This window comes from Patiria miniata, unplaced genomic scaffold, assembly GCF_015706575.1.
Source record: "Patiria miniata isolate m_02_andy unplaced genomic scaffold, ASM1570657v1 HiC_scaffold_14, whole genome shotgun sequence".
In the NCBI taxonomy this organism is placed as follows: domain Eukaryota; kingdom Metazoa; phylum Echinodermata; class Asteroidea; order Valvatida; family Asterinidae; genus Patiria; species Patiria miniata.
In genome coordinates this window covers 6,288,121-6,304,096 of record NW_024037052.1, presented here as the reverse complement: position 1 = coordinate 6,304,096, position 15,976 = coordinate 6,288,121, and the positions used below count along the sequence as shown (strand labels likewise).

The window sequence follows — 15,976 nt, the reverse complement described above, 5'->3', positions numbered from 1 at the left end:
CGGATCGAGCAATCAACCAATCAAATCTTTCGTTTGAAAGGGGCAATTCTATAGATTGAAAACGAGGTTCAAAATGGCGGACAGCTGGGAATTTTTCCGAGGGGAAGATTTTTAATAAAAGTTTGAACTTCTGTGTTCTTTATCAACAATTGTGAGCTAAAATATCAGTATCATGGTTGTTCAAGAGCCGGTCCAGGTAATGTTGTGTAAATTATTAGCTGAAATGGTGGTTTCATTACATTATTTTACCTGTAAATATTCACTTAAAAATGCGCCTAACGCATGTTAACGTTAACGTGTACAAAGTGGTGCCTGCTGGGCGCATCCATGTTTGTGCACAAACCTATGGAAAACTCGAAATTTTGAAATCACAAGATGAGGTGAAAATTGATGTGTTTGGCGGCAGGTAAGTTGTGTCCCAGTATGGAATTCTTTCCCGGCTATTTCAGTATTTGTATAGGCCTATCTGGGTTTGTATTTACAGGCATGACAGGTGCGTTATCGAAGTACTCCTAGAACTATGAGGCTCCGCGTGAGCGGAGCCTCATAGATCAAGAAGCCCGCAAAATTGCCTGCAGCACAAAACACTAATAAAGTACAAAAACGTCCATCAAAATGCAGCCATTTCACACAGAACCGCTGCACAGTTTGCCCCTATACTCCGTACTTTATCTCTTGACATACTCACGTATCATGTGCGGAACTAACATGGGTGGATTCTGTCGGTTTTTAGGCCAAAATGATGAAAAATATGCCCTTTCCGCACTGAGCCAACCTGACACTTGAAACGTGCACGCATATGATCGAGCGATGATTTTCGGTTCGCTCGGAGCGCGCCGCGGGGGGTACGGTACATGCACTTGTACGCATGCACATACTATCATTTCGCTTGTACCGTACCCCCCGCGGCGCGCTCCGAGCGAACCGAAAATCATCGCTCGATCATATGCGTGCACGTTTCAAGTGTCAGGTTGGCTCAGTGCGGAAAGGGCATATTTTCATCATTTTGGCCTAAAAACCGACAGAATCCACCCATGTTAGTTCCGCACAAGATACGTGAGTATGTCAAGAGATAAAGTACGGAGTATAGGGGCAAACTGTGCAGCGGTTCTGTGTGAAATGGCTGCATTTTGATGGACGTTTTTGTACTTTATTAGTGTTTTGTGCTGCAGGCAATTTTGCGGGCTTCTTGATCTATGAGGCTCCGCTCACGCGGAGCCTCATAGTTCTAGGAGTATTATCGAAGGTGATCATGGTGTAGGCTAGTCCGAGTAACTCGGACCCAACTTATCGCCTTTTTTAACATTTGGACATGGTCTGGCGATAGTATTAGTAGGGTCCAAGCTAATACCGCGAGCTGGACAACACCGTCCCAAAAACCAACATTTTCCAACAAAAAAACATCAGATTTCACCTTCAAAACGGCCTCCAAATTACTAGATATGCCACCTGAGATACAAGTAGACATCGATGATTAAGATGGTTGTACTGAAGTTTACTTACGATCCGGAAAAAAAGTGAAATTTTCCGTTCATTTCGGAGAGCTCCCCTCGCGATCTTGAACACGTTAAATTTGCGATCGTGTTTAATGTTTGAACGACGCGATTTCTTCTTCATGCCCAGCGTACATTCGATGGTCCCTGTATCCCGAGTTCGATTCCGTTACCAGCTGAACACTCCATTATTTAGCTAGAGGGATGTTACAAAAAGCATGAAGTGAACTTGTTGAACAAAATCGGGATTTTTTGACCGAAATATTATATTTTTTTGACCGAAAAGGTATTTATGAATGGGAATAAATGTGTGCTCGGTCGGTATTAATCACTCTGTTTAAGACCCAGGGGTGTGAAATCTCAGCTTTTTTTTGTTTTGGACTTCAGCTTTTTTTCAGCTTTTTCCCTCACTTGCTGTGTACAAAAGTATAGGAGATTTCCAAAGTTCAGTTTCTTTACACTTTTTTCAGCTATTTTTATAAGTGGTCACTCACACCCCTGAAGACTGCTTAGAGTCTGGGTGCTGATAATTACCCTCGCCTCCGGCTCGGGTAATTATCAGCACCCAGACTTTAAGCGGTCTTAAACAGAGTGATTAAAACCTCTCAAGCACACATTTATTCCCTTAATAATATCTCCCTTTTATTATTTTTGAACAGGCTGCAATATGGCAGTGTTTGAACCATTATGCCTACTCTGATGCAATCTTCCTAGCGGAGCGTCTCCATGCCGAAGGTAGGTATCTCATTCGAGAATTTCAAGAATTTGATCAAGGAATGGATAAGTGAGTGTCTTTGCATAGTAGCATGCAGATCATCTCGTGACAATCGTATTGACATGATTGCTGGCTGAAACGGAGCACACTTTTTGCTGTCAACTTGCCCTCAACTCCTTTAAGACACACTCTTCACCTAACAAAAGAGGCACAGCGCTGTACTATATGAGCTTAAGGAGAATTTTGATTTTGTTCATGACAACGGACTTTTCTTCATGCGAAAATTGATCTCTTAGCAGCATGGCAGTTGGCGGCCATCTTGACGCGAACTGGATGTGATAACACACACTGGCTGTTTTTATACACAGGCACTGCTGACAGGTTAAAACGTCAAGATTGCCTTGACTCGCCTCTGGGTGACGTCTAAACACACTAATAAGTCCGTGAAGTCTGTGGAGGTGGACCGCGTGTTGATCTTGAATTGGCCATTGTGCACGGCCTATTGTTCTACAATTTACGCTCCATTGCACAACCGGGAGTATTGAAACATCTGAGGTGTCGGCAAGAAATGTCGTACAAATACTGTTGAAATTACTCTTGTGAATCTATAATAGAATTTCCCTCGTTTCTTTTTTCCACAGTTGGATCTGATGAGGCGCTGTTCCTACTGGCGACGTGCTACTACCGGGCTGGCAAAGGCAACAGGGCCTACTCACTACTACAGATGAAAGGATGCCCGACTCCGCAATGCCGCTACCTCATGGCAAGATGCTGCCTGGATTTAGACAAGTAATACTCTTAGTGCTTGTCCTTTCTAAAATGCTGTCAAATTAAGAAAAAAAAACCAGTTTTGCTAATGTTGCTAGCATCGTGACTTTGGGTGTGATCCCTGGCTACATGGCATATACGGGTTTATGACTTCTGACTAGCACCCCTTGAACAAAGACATTGACAAAGTGTCTTCCAACATAGGGCTGGATAGATCAGTTGGTAGAGCACCGTAATGGTAATTTGGGGGTTGCAGGTTCAAACTCTGTTCCATTCATTTTCTTTGTTCAACTTGAAAAATAACAAACTTAACCCTTCAAGTTTTGCAAAACCCCTTATGGCGATAAAGTTAGCACCCACTCTTCAAATTCCTGTGAGGTAATCTTCTGTAGAGAGTATGGATAACACTTCAAATCCCTGCTCAATTCTTGTGTGTGGCTGAGCTCAGGGCAAGCAGGCAGATTGGGTCACGCTTCACTGCTCTCCATAGTGCTGTTTTTGTGTGTGCAGTGATTCTCTGTGTCACACAGTTACTTTTACACCTCATATCCCTTCACCTGAAACTGACCTGCAGGGTTTTAAAGCGTTTTACATACTGCTCTGAATGTTGTCTTCCCAATAGGATCAGGAGGGTTAATTTAATGTGTTCCTGATCCTAATTTTGTTATCCGACCTGCCTCGCATTTATTCTCATCTCTCCATCTTTCCTTCTATCAGATTGGCGGAGGGAGAGGCAGCCCTGGTCGGCAGTGCTACGCTCAAGCCTCACTCTTGCGAGGAGATCAAGACAGAGTTTGCCGACGCCGCCTCCTTTGCGTTAGCGCTCTTGGCCAGAATATGCAGGTAAAACACATCATTAATAGTGCATGGACTCATTCAGCGACCCCAATTGGGAGCAATAAGAGCCCATCTCAATTCATATCCAATATTTAACAACTCCAAAAGTATGTACCCAGAGGCATGCTAATAGTGCAATCCCTTACATGGTCAAACTACTGAACGAGAATCGTACTTAAATGTTTAATGAGTGAATAATTAATTGTCCAATAACAGCAACAATCAATAACGGATTTTACGGCATTGATTAGTTAGTTAGTTTGTTTGTTTTTCTATACCCCCTTTATTAACCTTATTCATGGCTTTTTTGTCTCTGGCTATCTTTTAAGTACTGGGTATGTTTTTAAAACGTATTTTTAATAGTGTAATTCCATTCATGGTCCAACTACTGAAGAAATACTCTCTTTAACAATTCATCACTCCACCTCTGTAAGTTTGTGCAAGAAGGTTTGTGTCCGGTGTATTTTGTCTATACTCCCCATTATTTTTTTTAACTTGTTGCATGTTTTGTCTTTGGCAACCTTTTAAATTCTTGTGTACATGTGTAATATTTTTGAAATTGTGCAATGACTCTGTCCATGTTTAATCTATGTATTTTTTTTTTTTTTTTTTTTAATGAAGCTCAACTTTTTTAGACTGCATTGATTAGTTAGTTAGTTTGAGTTTTTTTTCTATACCTCCTATATTAACCTTATTCATGGATTTGTTGTCTCTGGCTATCTTTTAAGTACTGGGTATGTTTTTTAAACGTATTTTTAACAGTGTAATTCCATTCATGGTCTAACTACTGAAGAAATACTCTCTATAACAATTCATCACTCCACCTCTGTAAGTTTGTGCAAGAAGGTTTGTGTCCGGTGTATTCTGTCTACACTCCCCATTATTTATGTTTTTTAACTCGTTGCATGTTTTGTCTTTGGCAGCCTTTCTAATTCTTGTGTACATGTGTAATATTTTTGAAATTGTACAATGACTTTGTCCATGTTTAATCTATATTCATAAATACCTCAGACAGTTTAGCCATTCCTATTGGTCGAGAGCCCGTCACGTGGCCGGTATTAAACGGATGATAAAGACATGGCTAGCTGGTCTTAAACACTTTTCCAGTGTCACAATAAAATGTGGACTCCTAAAAATCCAGTGCCTCTTATCGTTTAATTGGTTGAACGTTCACAATCCTCACGTAGGCATGCGCAACACTACCAGGGAGTTAGAATTTTATGGTTCTAAATTCAAAACGCAACGCGCCAGGTGCGTTCTGCGCGACATCGCATAGAACATCATACGCGCGCGTCAATCTCCATAAAAGGGTTGTTTTCATCTTACTCGCCAGCTGAACACTCCATTATTTTGCAGGAGGGATGATTCAAAAAGCATAAAGTGAATTTGTTGAACAAAATCGGGATGTTTTGCACGAATTATATGATTTTTTTTTACCGAAAAGGTATTTATGAATGGGAATAAATATGTATTCCGTCGGTATTTATCACTCTGTTTAATACCACTTAGAGTCTGGGTGCTGATAATTACCCTCGCCTCCGGCTCGGGTAATTATCAGCACCCAGACTCTAAGTGGTATTAAACAGAGTGATAAAAACCTCCGGAGCACACATTTATTCCCTTATTAATTTTTTATTTTTTTTTTTTATTTTTTTAATGAAGCTTAACTTTTTATTGTTAACTTTTTTTACTCATTGTGAATTCAATGCAATTTTGCCTCTGGCAACTAATTTGAATTTTTAATAAACCATGAATAATATAATAATAATAATAATAATAATAATATCCGGGATGAGTTCCGGACAAGTTGCGGTCATAGCATTGGGTATAATTTGCAGGATTCTAAACAACTTCCCTGCAATGTTCCCACAATGAAGTTATTGGTATTGGTGAGTCGAGCAGTTGCTAGTGAAAATTTTCCCGGAACATGTCTGGGACAAATGCAGAGCTACTTCCGGACAAAGTCGATGATTCTACCCACAACTTGTCCGGGACTCGCCCCGGATATGAGTTGAGACACGCCCTAACTGAGGCGGTACCACTTTTACGTGCAGGTGGTTCACATGCACGCAATGCACCTCGACATTTTTATTTAAATTTTAATTTTAGTTAGTCCCTGTTTGCAATTGGTTACACACCCTTGAACGAGTGACAAATTCCCTGACGTTTATAAATTGCTCTGTTTCGTCTGAAGTAGGGTAAGGGAACCAGACTACAAGAACGGCATTTTTTTCTTGGTTTTTCCAGCATCTATAAACACAAAACTTTAAACATAAAATACTTGCCCCAAATTCATCCATTTCTGAAAATTTCAGCAAAAGCAAATGTATATGTGAGGACGTTCAGGCAGAGTTAGATGGAACTGGGCGTAGGCATTAGTGGTTAGAAATGCCTCCCAAAAAACGAATGGGGGTAATGTTTTTCTAATTTTCAGATTTATTGATATTTGTAATCTTTGATGTGTCTACTACACATATTTAATAGAAATATTATAAAAGTCGTGGAATAAAAGTGTTTTCAAGGAAAAACAATTGCCACGTTTCATTTTTACGAATGCAAAACTCAAAACTTTAAAGGACTTTTTCTCAGTATTTTATTTTTTTGACATGTCAATAAATGCGAACTTTAAACAGCCATAGCTTGTCAATGGAATGTCCGATTTAAGTGCAACAAACAGTATTGTAAGGAGCATTGTATTCTCTTTCCTAATCCCTGCAAACCCTCATTTCAACCTCTGTCCAGTTCTGTCTCATTTTGCCAGAACACCTAACATATTACAGTACCAGTTAAGAAGTTACACTAGAGTCATAGTTTAGACTTTATACTTATAGTGTCATCTTGAAGATCAACGTTGTATTTGTTTATTTTTTGTTGGACCCATTATAGTAAAACCGAGAGGAAGTCACGGGCGTCAGAATCACTCCGGCAGAGTCTTAAGCTGAACCCCTTCCTCTGGTCATCCTTCGCAGACCTCTGTAATCTCGGTAAGTTTGTTGATGCAAGTTGGTTGACGCAAGTTTGTTGACGCAAGTTTGTTGACGCATGAAAGTTTTAGAGTGGCACCTCCAGCAACTTCGCTGATGGTCACTACTGTTGCATACTTTTTTCTTGTTTTACTTTACATCGACCAATAAAAGAAGGGCCTTTGCTTCATGAATATGTATGCGGTGTAATAAAAACAGATGTCATCCTTACATCAGTAATCTCAGTCACACACACTTCCTTGCATGTACCACTATACTGCTCTTCTACTCAATGTTTCAATCCTTTAAAAATCCTCTGACTCGCTTCTAAGACATTAAAGCAGCGGGGATGATATCTAGTGTAAATGTAGGCCTACATTTATCCATAGCCATGAATGAAGAACACAAGGCACAGCATAAGAACGTGACACACTGCATCTTTTAACCCTCATACTGTTTGAACAGTCACAGACAGTAAAAAATTCCATCCACTTCCCCTGCCATGCCTTTTACACAGGCTAGTCACCAACAGTCAGATCATATTGTAGGCAAGCACTCTGACTAGTCAAATTCAGTCAACAGACAAATCTGGCAGGAAGTAGGCACAGTTGGCTTATCAATCACCTACAGTCAAAGCATAGCTGCATAAAGTTACGTAAACAGTCACAGCCAGTCAGTCCTGCTTTATGTAGGCCAGGAGCTCTTAACTATTAAAAACAGTCACTTGATTGATTTTGACTGAAAGGACAACTTGACACAGAGTGCATTTTTGCATAGGAGGGTTAAAATCAACCAATACCTCTAATGCATGCAGCCGCAATTCTCCAAAATCCTCCGAAAGTGGTTGATTTTGGAGGATTGAGGAAGGTTAGGGTTAATCACCTGATCATTGTTTTTCTTGTTTTTCTGTTGGCTTGAGTAGGGGAGAAGCCAGACCCAAGCAAAGTGTTCCAGATGGCGTCGGTGCCGGACCTACCCACACCACAGCAAGACCTGTACCCCATCATAGACACTGAGAACATGTCGGTCAACCATCAGCAGCCTCCCACGTCAGACTCGCCCACCATTCTGGACACGCCGCAGGTGAGAACTTGGTGGCAGGCCAAAAAAAAACCCACCAAGACTGGAATTGGATTCAGGCCCACTATTGCAGTCGGCGTCTCAGTTTTAACAGAAATAACACTTAAACAGATGACAAAGTTGTCTTCCATAGAGGGTCCGTCACTCACGTTCAGTGGTTCCATAATTTTATAAATCCGTCGAATATAGTGCAGCTACCGATCGTGAGACCGTAACTCTCTTTTTAAGGAACTGATAATTTCTATAAAAAAAATATTTGGGAGTTTTAACAGGTAAAAAATGCAATGCAAAATGAAGGAGTTTTGCAGATTGTCATTGAATAATATAATAATGTATGTTTTGAATATGACTAACAAAACTGCTTTGATAACTCATACAAAGACAAAAATATTAAAATAAAAAATGTCAATTTAAATTAAAAAAAAAAGGTTTACATTTTTACATTAATTAATAAAATCTGATTTTTTTAGATTAAAAAAAAAATCATGATTTTTAACAACCCTGCTTATTGCCTGTTTACAACAGCTCCTTGTGAACGATGCGAATTTCTTTTCCGTAGGTGGGTTGAATGTCATGAATAATTCAGTTTCGATCGGGCCAGTATGTTTATTCATGAAACAGAACAATGATATCAAGAGCATTGTTGTTATTTAGTCAACCAGTTACCTTAAAATAATAATAATAATAACAGGTTCTTATATAGCGCTTTTTAACTAAGATCAAAGCACTGTAAATTATTATTACTCCTAATCATTGGGCCAATTAAACATTCCATATACCATCTCAGCTCCCTGGGGAGTATACAGCTCGATGCTGCCTGTTAGGCGCAAGGAAGCTAATTCAACCACAATAACCATCACTGCCCTCATAGGTACCCATTTACTCCTGGGTGGGGAGAAGCAATGAGTGACAAAGTGCCTTGCCCAAGGGCACACGCACCATGACCCCGTCAGGACTCGAACCCACAACCTGCAGCTTTACCCACAGACCACGAATCAGTGCCCTTAACCACGAGGCCACAGCACTCCACTAAAAAAGCATTTCAAAGTACGGACGTCGTCGAGCTACCACAGTAGCCTAGTGGATAGCGTGATGAGCTATGGATACCAAGATCCCTGGTTCGAATCCACGCTGCGCTGCTCATTTTCAGCGACTATTTTCCTTCTCCAAATTTATCGTTCAAAAAAAGAGAACGAGAACCTAAGTGTCTTGCAACGATTCAAAGGAAAACTGAATTATGCATGACATTTGAGCAACCCACCTACGAAAAAAAAAATTCGGTGAGGGACACCCTGTTTGCGCGCACTGAAGACAGTTGGTTCGTGTGTGAATAGCGTGAAGTACGCGAGTGGTAGGCATACAACGCCATTATGTATAAGTATCTCTCCCATTGTCATGTCAACTCACGCCTTGTAAGCGTTGCGGGATGATTGTGCATGATTGAGTCCACAGCTCTGTGAATTCACCTCATGTAACACCCTGCCCTCACCCCAATCTGTACAGGACAACTCCAACTTCAATGTACAGCTCTCGGGGATCAAGCCCCTCTCCAACGTCTTCACCCCGGACCAGCAGCAGGCTGACCTCCACCACTCACCGATGGACACAGGTCTCTGCTTGCTGCTACCCCCGCCTGCCCCCACCGGGCCCATCAGCTCCGCCAGGTTCCAGAGAACCAGACCCCGGGTCGGCAGGAATCTCCTGGGAGGGCCGGTCTCTGTCAGCCCCCTCACGCCCAGGTCAGTTGCAGCAGGGTTCCCATAGTCATGGAAAAATCCTGGACAGTCCTGGAATATAGAGGCATATAGAATCATTTGCATTACCCAAATAGCAGGCATGCAACTTTTCCTCGGATCCGCTGATTTCCTCCTATTTCACTTTTCATGAATGCCATTACAAATTGAAAAATGCTGTACAAAGTCTTGTGTGGTTTGGAGATTCCTTGTTTTTCCTAAATTCCCAGTTGCATGCCTGAAATAGGCCTGGGCGAGTAGTGGATTTTTCTACTCTGAGTACTCGCAAAGAAATTACTCGCCAGTAGTCGAGTACTCGCGAGTAGTTAACTGAATTCCCATAAAAGCAGAAAAATAACATGTACGTTAGTATGACGGGAAATAGCTACAAGCAAATAGTGTGCAAGTCACAAAACATTCTTCGGCACGGAGATATTCTTACTGTGCGACGTTTTGGGTTATTTACTGGAATTGTTTTGTTTTTTTGACGAATTGATTCCTAGAGAGAGAGAGGTGGAGGGAGTCATTCCCTGTTTGCGGTTAAGCAATGAACCCTAAACCGTAAAGTGCTGCTCATGAGTACGTGCTTCTACTCGCGTCAGAATGAGTACTTGAGTAGATGAAAAACCAGTACTCGAGTAATCGAGTTACTCGCCCAGCGGTATACCCAAAGTAACCTACCGAGTTGTTATCAAAAATGTTTTTACTTCGTTAAAGATCGTACTGGTACTAAACACCCGTGAACATGGGCGTCGCGAGGGGGGGGCAAGGGGGGCACTTGCCCCCCCCTGGAAAAGCAAAAAAAAAAAGAAAAAAAAAAGGAAGAAAAAAAAAAAAGAAAAAAAAGAAGAAAAAAAAGAGGCGCGAAGACAAAGTGGTGTAAATTTAATGAGTTGGGGGGGGGGCAAAATGTCCCTGCCCCCCTCTAAAACTGATAAATCCAGAATGTGTTGAGAAATACAAGCATTTTTTGGCAAAAAAAAAAATTTGCCCCCCTCTAAAAAAAATCCTGGCGACGCCCATGCCCGTGAAATTATTCCATCTGACTTGCTGTGATTTGGAAGAAATCAAGAAATGTAGGTTGTTTCCAACAATCAGTCAGTTGACCGATTTTTGGAAATAAAAGAGTGCTATCTATGTGATCAAAATGGTCGTGCATGGTGTTTTGATGTTTTCTCGAAAAGTGTAGCCTGGCTTTCAGTTTGAAAATTCCCCACAAATGACATTCAAAACCTGTTTTTTTTTCCATCGTGTAGCCCTAGTTTAGCGTGTGTTCACTGTGGTGTTTCTTGTTTTGTTTTTATTCTAACCAAATAGTTTTGGGGTGTTACCTGTTGACACTCCGAGCCCTGGGGAGACCATGAGCACCGCCTACATCACACCGTCCCCAACCATGTTGGACAGCCAGGCAGTTGACATTAGGGCACCTCAGAAACGGGTACGTCTACCTTTCCAATAAACCACAAAGGGACACTGACTAGGTGTATTGTAATATTTTTTTAACCCCAACTCCCTGGGCCTTTTTGCTAGGATGTAGCCTCAATCCTGCACAATCCTCCAATTGGCCTCATGGAAAAATAGCATTAGCCTCAATCCTGCAAATTCCTCCATTATTTCTTGAATATGGTAAAATCCTGTCTGAATCCTGCAAAATCCTGTGGCAGTGACTGTCAACATGTTGAGGCTTGGCCAGTGACATCCTGGAGCAGTACGGAGGATTTCAAGCATAATCCAGGCCTATATTTATGAATGGCTGAGCAAAAACAACACAAGGTCCGGCCCAAGACCTTGACAAAGTGCATCCTATGAAATCAGTAACGCACTTTTGCCATGTAACCTCAATCCTCCAAATTCCTCCACTTTGGCAAAGAGGATTTTGAAGGATTCAGGGCAGTTAGGGTGAATAGTTGTGTATTCAAAATCTCATAAAAACCTACCAAGACATTATAAGGTGATCGCTTCAATAAAATGATAATTTCAAATCAAACAAAATTGGAAGTGAAAGCATTACGAGTCTATGCTGATTCACGTTGGACTAATAGTGCCTTGTTGCATTGGATGAGTTTGTAGAACGCTGTGGTTCCATGATTACGGTGCTGGACTCCTGCATGGGCATCGCCAGGATTTTTTCCAGGGAGAGCAAAGCACATTTTTATTTCCGAGTTTTTTTCACTTTTTCAACATATTCTCAATTTATCATTTTCCGAGCGTGGGCAGGGGAACATAGCCCTACCCCCCATCAAATTCACAACAATTATTGCTTCGCACCTCGTTTTCCTTTCTTTTTTCCCCCTTCCCCCTCCCCTTTTCCGGGGGGGGGGGGGGGGGGGGGGGGGCGCCAAGTGCCCTCCTTGCTCCCCCCCTCGCGACACCCACGGACTCGTGTGTGATGTAACTAGGGTTTGATCCCTGACAGGGAAACATGGTATGGCGCTATTCTAAAGATGAGCGCACCATTCCTGCTACATGCACATGAAATAGGATAACTGCTGAAGACTTTGTGTACGGCATGCATATTCCATCTTTACTGTGCGTCAAATTTGCCTGGAGATAAACTTTGGCCTCGTGGCATACGGGACACTGACACACTACATTATTTTGTGATCCGTTCTCACGGGTTGGATAAGTAATAATATAAACATCACATTATTGGGTTTTTTTCTGTGTCTATTCAGGGTATATCAAGGAGATCACAGCTCACTAAGCCAGCTGTCTTCAGCCAATCAGGCAACTCCAGTAACACCAACACCAAGGAACCAAGTTCGATGCTGCTCAACCAGAACTCCAGCCCACAACCCAGGTGATACAACTGACCCAAATCATGGGCTCCCCCCCTCTCTGCCTGTTAATCCCTGCCAAAACATACAAACACACAACTTAAAGGGAATATACAACATTTGCAAACATCGAAAAATAAAACTACCAAGTTTTTACGGAATACCTTACTAGGATGTTGGTAAATGCCAGCCTAAAGCATCCTTTAAAATTATGGCACCTGGTGTCAAGTCATTTTCAAGAAAATTGTATTTTTGTATACATTTCCAACGGTGGTTGGCCGACCACCGTTGGAAAAACCTAACTATTTTTCAACTACTGCTCCAAATTTAAAAAAAATTTCAGTCCAAATGTAGTTTGCTATTGGTTACATGTTCATGAATGGGTGCAGGCCAGCTAGACTGGTTTCCTTACCTTACAATTTTCTGACATCTATAAATTGATTCATTTTATCTTTAGTGGAGTCAGGGAACCAGACTACTGAAACATTTTTGTTTTTCTTGGTTGTTCAAGCATTTTCGAACACAAAACTTCAAACATGTCAGTTAAACAATATTTGATCTATTATACTAACCCCTCAAATAGTTCATTTCTGAAAATTGCAGCAAAAGCCAATGATGTATATTCCCTTTAACACTAACCCCAACAGGTTTTCTCTAGGCACCCTGCCAAGTGCAACAAAATGCAACTTGGCTGAAATAAAAACCCTGCTAAAATGCAACAAACAGTGGATTCTGTTGCATTGTGCAGTGAACCCAGTGCATACCACTGCCAGCCTTGGCACCAAACAGTTACCTGCTAAATGCAACCAAATGTAATAGTGGATTCTATTGTTTTGCCTTGGCACTATTAGCAGTTGCCCTGCTAAATGCAACAAAAATGCAACAAGCACAGGGACTTGAGTTGGCTGCTAAATGCAACAGTATGCAACATTTTTTTTTTACCTTTGTTGCTTTCTGTTGCACTTAGCAGGGTTAAGGTTACAAAAAAATTAGATGTGTTTAAGAGCATGGGTGGAGCGTTTTAAGTCATTGGTGAAGTTGACTTTGGTGGGTATTATATCAACTTCTACTCTTGTCTTGCAGTGCGGCTCAGGTCTTGTTCCCAACTACCCAGGGAGTGCGGAGGAGCTCTAGACTATTCTCCAACAATTCAGTCAAGGTAAGGAGCCAGGCCGTGCTCAAAGTGAAGACTGGTATCAAACAGCCTGTGAAATTGTTCCTCCTGAACTGTAAGATGTAATATAAATATTCATAATATGAATATTCATACGTTGTGTACAAAGTCAAGAGCAGATCATTCTAGTCTGTATTTGGTACCGACTTGATCTCAAGTCTGAAGTCAGCCTCGACTCCATGGGTGCGTGCGCGTTCCTTCACTAACCCCTGGCTGTGATGTACATGTAAACGATATGCTGACTAGCTATTCAGAACACACTGCGCTCGTATTTGAAAGACTGCACGCCCCATAATGTGCTCGCGTGCTTTGCACATCACGTCACGTACAAACTTCTTTTTTTTTCAAAACTGCGCGATGCCTGTACGATATGGATTATGGCAGCCTCATTTGTCACCCCAAATAACCTGTGTCTTTTGTTGTAAAAGGACGAAAGAGGTACGTACATTTAAAGGGAATATACATCATTTGCTTTTGCTGTAATTTTCAGAAATGGATGGAATTGGGGGTTGGAAATATATAGCAAATATAGTTACACTGACTTTTTTGAGGTTTTGGGTTCGAAAATGCTATAAAAACCAAGAAAAACAATCATTTTCCTGTAGTCTGGTTCCCTGACTCCATATAAGAAGAAACAGGGCAGTTTACATACATTGGGGAATTGTAAGGTCAGGGAACCAGTCTAGCTGGCTTGTACCCGTTCATAGGTGTGTATTCGATTGCAAACAAGTGCGATGGTCAATTGAGGCCAGTATTTGAAAAAAAAGCCAGTTTTTTTCCAACGCTGGTCAGCCGACCAGCGTTGGAAATTGATACAAAAATAGCACTTTTCTTGAAAATGACAGTATACCAGGTGCCATGATTTTACAGGATGCTTTACACTATCATTCTCTAACAGCATAGCTGCCAACTGTTACTAATTTTTCATAATTATTACGAATTGTTTGTTAAATTACGAAAATACGATTTGCCACTAAAACATTACGAATTTCCCATTTTCTACCTAATAGAAAAAAAAAATACTTGTAAAGTATCATTTTTGACCGAAAACTTCTGGCGAAATGTCGCGATAATGGATGGACTGGTGACAAGTCTAATAAGAATGCAGTCAAGCACCTGATAGACATCAATGCAGTGTGCGCAGTGGAGTACTTGAGGACCAGACTAAAACTATTTTTCAATGGTGTGTCGTTTGTGTGCATCTCGTGGATGTGTGGTTGTGTGTACTGTATGTGAGTACTTTTCAGTGACGATTGTGAGCACATTTGGTCGCTTTTTGCCGGGTTGAGACCCATCAGTGCGACAATTTAATCATGGAATTTAATAAGAGTATGGTTGGAATAATTGGTATTACAGTTTGAGTTTGTCACAACGTCCAGAAAAGATAAATCAGCATGCGTTTGCAAGGTATGTTGGCGGGATATTTCTATTGCATACGGTCATGACGGTGGCCCTAAATCATTGTGTGTAAAAACATTGATACGAACTCGAAACTCCACATCGATAGCATGCATCTCCAAAAAAATATGCGCATATTTTATTATTGTTATTATTTATTTGACTCCAACAAACAAATACAGACATTAAAAAAAAATTAATTAAAAAAAAAAAAAAAAAAAAAAAAAAAAAAAAAAAAAAAAAAAATTATCCTTTGGCCTACATTACATTATTATTCACAAGAAGAAGGGTATGCACATGAATGTGTACATGTAAACCATGTACCTGTACTCGATGTTGGTAAAGCTTTTGATAAAACGAGCAGTTGAAAATGACCGCGCGGGTTGATTACTAATTGGGATTTTGAAATGTTGGCAGCTATGTAACAGTCCAGCAAGGTATTTCAAAATGGCGTCGCATTTCTAATTTAATTTTGTCATATTTTGACACATTTAAATTAGACAAATCCAGGGGTTAAGCTCGTGCAAGGCAAAATGGGAAACAACATGGCGTAGCAAGATCGTATCCATGGAAACGAGGTTGGTCTTAAGTAGCCACTGATGCGACATTTTCATCGGAGACCGACATTTTTGATAACACTACTGCGTACATTATGAGATACAAGGGAAAGCCGATAACATAACTAAAATGAACATGTACCTTTCTTATCTAATAAGTTTTTGGGTTTTTTTCTCAACATAAAGGAAAATGCTACCAAGAAAACCACGACACGAAGCAAGATCGGCTCACCTCGATGCCCCAAGGGCAAGACGAAAGGTAAAAGCAGCCGGGCGTCCACCATCACGCAGCCCCCGGACTCGGAGGACTTGATCAAACCGGACAATTACAGGACGTTGGAGTCTAAGGCAGCCTACGCCGCCGCCTCGCAGCAGCAACAGCTGATGAACTTCCAGAAAGCCTCCACTGGTAAGCCCTTGGTTTTTGGGTCAATCCCTAGCATTTCAGAGTTGTCCAAACCAAAAAAGTGTGTTTTGAGCA

The 15,976-nt window shown here is 41.1% G+C and overlaps 1 protein-coding gene across 1 annotated transcript in view; it reads left to right on the top strand.

Annotated features, from left to right (window-relative positions):
- Positions 1–35: 35 nt before the first annotated feature.
- Positions 36–15,976, top strand: part of LOC119721976 (cell division cycle protein 27 homolog) — a 30,968-nt gene continuing 15,027 nt past the window's right edge. The window contains exons 1-11 of the mRNA XM_038191948.1: positions 36–196; positions 2,153–2,228; positions 2,850–2,997; positions 3,694–3,819; positions 6,700–6,797; positions 7,699–7,859; positions 9,360–9,595; positions 10,907–11,027; positions 12,265–12,389; positions 13,450–13,525; positions 15,682–15,904. Of these exons, the coding sequence (XP_038047876.1) occupies positions 173–196; positions 2,153–2,228; positions 2,850–2,997; positions 3,694–3,819; positions 6,700–6,797; positions 7,699–7,859; positions 9,360–9,595; positions 10,907–11,027; positions 12,265–12,389; positions 13,450–13,525; positions 15,682–15,904 (1,414 nt within the window). The 5' untranslated portion in view covers positions 36–172. The remainder of the gene's footprint in view (positions 197–2,152; positions 2,229–2,849; positions 2,998–3,693; positions 3,820–6,699; positions 6,798–7,698; positions 7,860–9,359; positions 9,596–10,906; positions 11,028–12,264; positions 12,390–13,449; positions 13,526–15,681; positions 15,905–15,976) is intronic.